Source organism: Drosophila elegans, unplaced genomic scaffold (genome assembly GCF_018152505.1).
Source record: "Drosophila elegans isolate 14027-0461.03 unplaced genomic scaffold, ASM1815250v1 contig_149, whole genome shotgun sequence".
NCBI lineage: Eukaryota > Metazoa > Arthropoda > Insecta > Diptera > Drosophilidae > Drosophila > Drosophila elegans.
This window is the reverse complement of record NW_024545513.1, coordinates 15,057,376-15,064,705: the sequence shown is the minus strand read 5'-3', so window position 1 is coordinate 15,064,705 and position 7,330 is coordinate 15,057,376. Positions and strand designations below refer to the sequence as shown.

The 7,330-nt window shown below is 40.1% G+C and overlaps 2 protein-coding genes across 3 annotated transcripts; one reads left to right on the top strand and one right to left on the bottom strand.

The window, feature by feature from the left end:
* Positions 1–1,263: 1,263 nt before the first annotated feature.
* On the bottom strand, positions 1,264–4,140 carry LOC121467848. Of its 2 annotated transcripts, XM_041710317.1 has the most exons (2): positions 2,594–4,140; positions 1,264–1,534 (listed from the first exon to the last, which is right to left on the bottom strand). In XM_041710317.1, exons 1-2 carry the CDS (start codon positions 4,058–4,060, stop codon positions 1,298–1,300), a joined length of 1,704 nt encoding a protein of 567 aa, XP_041566251.1. In that variant the 5' UTR covers positions 4,061–4,140; the 3' UTR covers positions 1,264–1,297. The 2 variants fall into 2 exon arrangements, with proteins under 2 accessions (XP_041566251.1, XP_041566249.1); XM_041710315.1 differs by lacking the exon at positions 1,264–1,534 and having other exon boundaries at positions 2,045–4,136.
* A 383-nt stretch (positions 4,141–4,523) lies between these two features.
* On the top strand, positions 4,524–6,122 carry LOC108149954 (ubiquitin-conjugating enzyme E2 4). Its single transcript, XM_017277870.2, has 3 exons — positions 4,524–4,616; positions 4,668–5,204; positions 5,571–6,122. The coding sequence occupies exons 1-3, from the start codon at positions 4,524–4,526 to the stop codon at positions 5,796–5,798; spliced, it is 858 nt and encodes a 285-aa protein (XP_017133359.1). The 3' UTR covers positions 5,799–6,122.
* The last annotated feature ends 1,208 nt before the right edge of the window (positions 6,123–7,330 follow it).

The window sequence follows — 7,330 nt, the reverse complement described above, 5'->3', positions numbered from 1 at the left end:
CACGCTTTTCAACGCTTCCCAGCGTAGAGCTCCATTTAAATGTTTGCCTAGGTGCGCCCCACTCATCCACCCACTCATCCACCCACTCAACCACCTATTCACCCACCCACTCACAGATACTCGGAGGTAAGTAAGTGGAACTTCCGGAGCAGAGTGGAGCGGAGCGGAGTACTACTCGCTTATAGAACATCCTTGGCTGCTTTCGCTTTTGAGCTCCAGTTTGCGTTTGCATCTCGCAGATGCCTCGCTGCCATGTAGAACTAATTCCATTAAAGCCAGCTCTAACTTGATTTTCAATTGACTCCTCATTTGCAGCGGTGCGTTGGGTGGTGCGATGGTGTGATGGTGCTATGCTGGGTGGATCGGTGGGTCAGGACGCGCTGTCAGCAATCAACATGTTCAATTGAGCATATCCTGCCGGCTGCAGGACACTACCATACTGCCGTACTATACCAGAAAAATGTGATTACCCAACGCTATTTTCCACATACATCCGTGCAGTGGCGTTGGCCACTTTGGTAAAAGGGGGCAAGGATCTAATGGTCTTGGGGGATTTACTTCGAACTATATGTCTGCATTTATATTAATGTTTTTAAAACTCAGGCAACACGATAAGGTATGTCTATAGTTAATTAGGTATTGAACAGGGAGATTTTCTTTTAACTAACTAATATATTTATTTCATCATATTATTAAAAGAAATCAACTGGAAAAAGCAACTTAATTTTTTTAGCCCTCGTTTTTTAAGAAAGAATGGATTATTTTGTTAAATAAAATTCAATCCAAACCTTTTTTTATAGACTATCAAATGTATTTTATCAAATGTATTTTAAAATGTCTTTTAATTATTATCACACCCAATGAAAAATGTATTTATTTCTGAAAATACTATTGTTTAAAAAACTTTTTTAATTTTCGGTCCTGTTTAAATTCTTGTATAAGGCAAAACTGTCAACCTTTGATATTCATATAGGAACTATATTATTTTTTAGACCTCTTGAGTACCTGAGTATATGCTAATTTCCCATTTCAGAGTTCCTTGAGTACCTGATTAAATCCTCAGGCCCCCTGTCTGCGACACTGCCCACTGCCGACACCAGAAAGAGACGGGCAATAGGGCGTAGAAAGAGACGGCGAACCAGAACACAACAGGAAGAAGGTCCAGCGGGCGCCTTTTACATTTCATTGGATTTTATGCGTTTCACTTTATGCTGATGTTTTTATTATTAAATTTTCTTGAATTTTCATTTACATTTTCTGGCTTTCTTAGCGCTTGCTCTATCTCCGTCCATCTCGCTCACTCCTGTTCCTGTTCCTGTCTCTGTCCCTTTTTGGTCGTTAGTATTGTCGCTGATGCTGATGACTCCTCTTCATTTTCACACTTTTCATTCGATTTATTGCATTTCGCAAATTGAGTGTCGCTTTCCTTAGATCTATTCTCCCTCCTGTTTCGTCCTGGCCACATCATCCGGCCCTGTTTTCTCACTTTCCCAATTTTCCAGTGGAGACGGCGTGAAAAATGCAAAATAAGTACCTTAAAAGAAACCAATTCGATTAAGGGATAGGAAATGCTTAAAAAGAATTTTATATACATTTACTGGTATGTATTTGCAACTATAAAACTTATAAATATCAAAAGTTGTTACATATTTGGGGATTAAATGCATTGTTAGGGCTTAGTCCAAATATTTGTGTCGAATAAAAAATTGGCAAAAATATAAATCTCCTGACTTGAATGCCAATTGATTGCGACTTCTATTACGAGTTCATTGTGGTATGACATTCCAATTTTGGGATATTAATGTCAAAATGTCTGATTTTATTGTGGGAAACCATCATATTCTGGTTGATATTAATAAATACATCTTTCGGCCTATTTTTGCATTTTCCGTAAGGGGGATACATCACCAATGTATCCGAAAACTAACAAAACAAAATAAAATGTTTAGAGTTGAATGCAAAATGATTAGGATTTTTATTACCAGTTCATAGAAATATAAACGTATTTGGGCTATTATGGCTAAAAAACTTATGACAATTTTCATATAAGGTGCATTAATATATATATACGAATTTTTATCAAAGTATTCAGAATATCACATACAAATTTACTTTCAACACTTGTAGTTATTTTCCCTCATTTCTAATTTCCAAAAGCTTTGCTTTGATAATTGGTAGAAATGATACGTTGGCTAATCATGGCAACCAACTGAATGCCTACCGAATCCCTGCCGTCGTTTGTGAGATTTTGCACCTGATCTTCTGTTAGTATAATGACCTTGCCACACTTGATTAAGTCGATGGGTTGAAGAATGTCTCCGATATCGTGGGGTCTTCCGGTGAATGATATGATACTCTCGGGCGATTTGCCAGTCCTCGGCCACAAAGTTATGTTTATATTCAATGGCAGACAATCGGCGATGAGAGCTGCGACCCAAATAATAGTTAGTCGCTGTTTCAATCGTTCGTTGTCCAGTATCTCGCTTAAATTAACTTCCCTACTCATGATCAGGATGGGTAATATATCCTGCTTTGGCATAAAGCCCCAGTCATTGACCACATTTCGCAGTTGCAAGACAGCATGACATCTCACCTTTCGATTCGAGGATCTCAAGTCGAGACAGAAACTCTTTGGTTGATTTAATTCCAAGCTTTCCACTACCCGATTGCCATGTAATAATGCCATATGGTCGTTCATATTCGATGAATACAGATACTCTCCGCAATCAAAGTCCGGACATTTGGGAAATTGAAAATTCCTACCCAGGCCATGTACAGGAATTGGAAGCATCACCTTTCCTTTTCTTGATTTTAGCACCTGGAGATCGGCGACCAAATCCTCCGGACAGGTAACCACTTCACTGTGCAAGCCCTTAAAGTTTTTACCTCCAAAGCGGACACGTCGAACCAGGGATAATTGATTTCTGGGAGTACTGGAAATCATACTTCGTGGCTCCGACCATAGCAACTTCACGGGTCTTTTTGGTATCGAAAATGGATGCTTTTGTACAGCAGAAAAGTAATCCAAAGGTAAACCTTTCATAGTTGGATAGGTCCCGGAAATATTTTTAAAAAATAAGGTTTGTAGTGTCTTCTTGGGTTCCTTTGGGCGGAAGAAACTCAATGGTATATCCTTGTGATCAACGACATGCGGCTCCAATTGATAAGCTTTCTGGTCTTTTGTAGGGGCTCTTTCTGCTGTTCTGTATAGGGAAGTGTATTCCCCTGTAAACAATTCTTTCTTTTCATCTTTTACGGCATCATCTTGTAGGCAATGTCCGCCGGAAATCTTATCTCTATTGGGATAACCAATTAGCAAACGCTTCTCCTCGGCAGTGTAATCCTCTAAATACATAACTTTTGAATTCGTAAAAGAGTTGCTTATGGTGGTTATAGATTTTAATTTGCTATCATGACTACCAGAAGGAAAGCCTTGTTGTAAAGCCCTTATTCCAATAATGGTCGTGGATTTTTTAGCTATTGCGTGGCTTTCTGCTTTGTGGAGATATAATGGACTTAATATAAGTTGTTGTTCTTTATAAAAGTGTCCTTTTACTATGTCACTCTCTTTAGCAACGAAATATTTTAGGCCTGATTTAAAGTCCTTGGCATTCCATATTTCACGTAAATCGTTGCTAGTATTGGATGAAGACTCGGCTTTCATTTCATCAAGTTGTCCAATGGAATCTTCCCCTAGATCTAAATCGTCTATCGGCTGGCGACATCCCGGATTCCAATATCGAGGAGCTATCATGGAGCTACTTGACTGTTCATAGGTGCCCCTGAACTTGACCATCGACCATGATTCTCGGGGCCAATTGTCCCAATAGTCCTCATTCTGCCAAAGGTTCCCCGAACTGGCCGTGTCCGACTGCGCAGCGGCGAATCTCAAGTCCAGGTAGATCAGGTAGGTTCCTTCGCCGCACAGGCCACAATGGTTCTGGTTCTCGTTGTCGCAGCGCACACACTGATAGTGCTCGTGAGGGCACACAGAAACCTCGAACGAAGGTTGCCCCGAAAAGGGTGATATGTTGGCCACCTCGCACATCACACAGTTCATGGTGGTTGTGGCTCAAAACAGATGTCTTCCAAATATATATACAAATGCTATACTATATGTCGTCAAAGTGTGAAGGCTAATGAAAGGCACACTCTCGGAGAAGTTCGATGTTGTTATAAAGGTATCTATAAAGGTATCTCAACGTATGCAACGTGTACAATATACAGTTTACTTTAAATCCGATGGATTAATTGCCAAACAGGATCACCATGATAATTTATTTCGAAACCGTTTTGAAATTCTTGTAAATTCTTAATGGGAACTTAATATTGTGATGACTTTTATATAATAATAAAATATTTTATTTTGAAAGTATGAAAACCAAGTGTTTAAAATTAAACACCATAAGTTTATTTTACTTTTATTAATAAAATTAGTTTGTTTGTTTGATGGTAAGCAGCCCTTATAAAACCTAATGTCTTTTGTATAAATATTATTTTTTATTTGAACTAAATTTCTCGTTATGTTTACCCATTTAAGTAGCCTTTGGGATATAGTTCCCCGATCGGACGACCAAAATCAGTGGGGCCTAGCGCTTTGGCTGGAAACGAGACATGTAAGTAATTAAAAAATAATTCAAGCTAAATTGTCAACTCACAATCTGCAGAGAATTCAGAATCAGGAAAGGATGTCCAGCGAGCAGATCAATCGTCAACCGGCACCGGAAACGCAAGGCCGCCCCGAACCGGAACCGGAAACGGAAGTGGAGGTGGAGCCCGAGGTCGCTGCCTTCGAAGCCCTCTCGATCGGCAGCTTGGCCAGCTTCGCCAGCTCCATGGAGTCGGGGAACGGACCCAGCACCAGCCGCAATCGAGCGGCGAAACCCGGCCAACCACTCACCGGCTGTGTGGTGCGCATCAAACGGGAACTGATGGACTTTCGCAAGCATCCGCCGCCGAATTGCTCCGCTGATATGTACCTTGACGATCTCTTTCGCTGGACGGCCGGTGTGGATGGGCCAGCCGGTTCGGTCTACGAGGGCGGTCACTTCCGGCTGGACATCCGCTTTTCGACCGCCTATCCCTTCCGGCCGCCACGCATCCGGTTCATCACCCGCATCTATCACTGCAACGTGGACAGCCGGGGCGTCATCTGTCTGGATGTCCTTGGGGAACGCTGGTCGCCAGTGATGAACGTGGCCAAGGTATGTTCGATTGCCCTTCCATTCATTAATTACAGTTAATAGTAATTCCGTATTATTTCGGTTTTAATAATAATTACATATTCTCTGCAACTTATAAGACAATAACTCACTTAAAAAAGTACCATTAACGCCCAAATTTCGTCGATTTTTAAAATAAGTTTTTTTGGGGCAGAATATCAAAAGCATTATTTTTAAATTAAATCCCATCTTGACATTATGTTGAGAGAAGCTCTTATTATTAATAGTTCTGTCCATTTATTTTCTTGTTAAGAGTCCAAAGAAGTGGTTGATTAACAAGTATAACTAAAATTTAATATGTTTTTAAAATAGGATATTTATGTATTGTTATATTTTGAAAACCACCAGGTTCTGCTGTCCATTTACGTGCTGATGAGTGAGTGCAATCCGGAGGATCCGCTGGTCATGTGCATCGCCGATCAGTACAAGACCAATCGCAAGGAGCACGACAGGATTGCCAGACACTGGACCAAGCTGTTTGCCATGCCCAAGTCGCAGGATAAGGTTAAGGAAAACGAGCAGAGTCAGGATCAAAATCAGGAGCCAAAGCCAATGCCAAGCCAGTCGGAAAATTAATAGTCGAAAAAGCAGACAACGCCCAATACTCCTTAATCACTCAATAATTATTAGGAACCACTACCCAAATAGCACATGAAAATGAGTTTTAAATATTTTTCGCGAAGCAACTTAAACAGAAACTAAGAAGACACGAAAACAAATTGCTATATTTGCAAGTTCGAATGACGATTCAATTAAATTATTAAAATCACGACAACGGAAACAGTTAAGTCGCAACTAAAAAATATATTTATCCTAATGAAAAATATTGTGTACAAATTATTGACATTTGTCTTCAATATTTAATGCAAAAAAACTAATAAAATTTTAGTCTCTTCCTTTTGCCCAGCATTTTTACTACAATTTTTGATATTGAAGCTAAATATTAATTTTGCCCGTTAAATTGTAGGCATTTTAATAAAATTTGCAATGTTTTCCTTTTGTCCAATGGGTTTTTGAATTTACAGCAGTGTAAGCGAATAACTCACCTCAAGCCAAGCGAACACGACTTAATGGTGCCCTAAAAATAATCCCGTAAAATAGGATCTGAACACAATATAAATATTAAAGTATTTCAAGCCGTTTTCGAAAGCACTTTCTTCGCTTTAATGGGTTTTTTGTAGTGCCGCAAATGTAAGCCAGTTGAGAGCTTCTGCCGCCCCATTTCCACTTGCCCCATTGAACTGCCACCTCAAGGCGGGCAGTTTTCAAAATACCCAACCCACTGCAGTACTGACTGTGTCAGATAGCCCTCGCGGTCCTTTGGCCGCTCATGTCTATGAATATTCATGAGCTGCCAAAAAATGAACGTTGGAAAAACATCCACGGCCCAATGGACCCCGTGAAAGGGGGGTGGCGGATGGGGATGGTGCGGGTTTTTGTGCTTTCGGTTAGCTTTGAAAAATGAATTGGAACGGAAAAGGTTTAAGAATGCCAACACCTCCAGCTCCACAGCATCACAGCTCCACCTCCACGAAGATGGCAATGCAGGCCATCAGCGATAAAGGAGGGAAGACAGGCTCAAAGGACCACGGCCAAAAGGGTTTCCCGCGCAACGTGGTCACCTCGATTGAGTGCGAGAAAATATTCAGGCGGGCTCTGCGGGCCAACCAACTTTAATGCCCATATGGCACTAAACAGAGAGCCTGGTTGGCAAACACAATTAATGTACCGCCAACAGGAACGCCACTCAAGGCAGCTAGAAAGATGATATACTATCATCTTCAGCATAAGCAAAACACAGTAAATAAGGGAAATTGACTATATTTTTACAAGACCTCAGAAATTGTGTTTCGAGTGAAGCCTAGTGGCATTGGCTCAACTAGATCTGCATTAATTGCCCAAAACAATTAAAACAAACATTTTAAAAAAGCAGACATCAGCATTTGATTTATTTTTTTTTTTTTTCAAAACTTCAGACGCAAAGTTTCTAAAAATTCTTGTTTTTTACATTCTGAACAGATTTTATAAGCAGAAGGTTAATTTAAAGGGTTTTACATCAAACAATCTGTAAGCAATGAGGTAAAAATTTAATTTAATATTATATCAAT

Coding starts and splice junctions, on each gene's coding strand:
- LOC121467848 (XM_041710315.1), bottom strand. CDS start 4,060: ATGAACTGTGTGATGTGCGAGGTGGCCAACATATCACCCTTTTCGGGG.
- LOC108149954 (XM_017277870.2), top strand. CDS start 4,524: ATGTTTACCCATTTAAGTAGCCTTTGGGATATAGTTCCCCGATCGGAC. Junction 4,617..4,667: donor TTTGGCTGGAAACGAGACAT/GTAAGTAATTAA, acceptor CACAATCTGCAG/AGAATTCAGAATCAGGAAAG. Junction 5,205..5,570: donor CAGTGATGAACGTGGCCAAG/GTATGTTCGATT, acceptor GAAAACCACCAG/GTTCTGCTGTCCATTTACGT.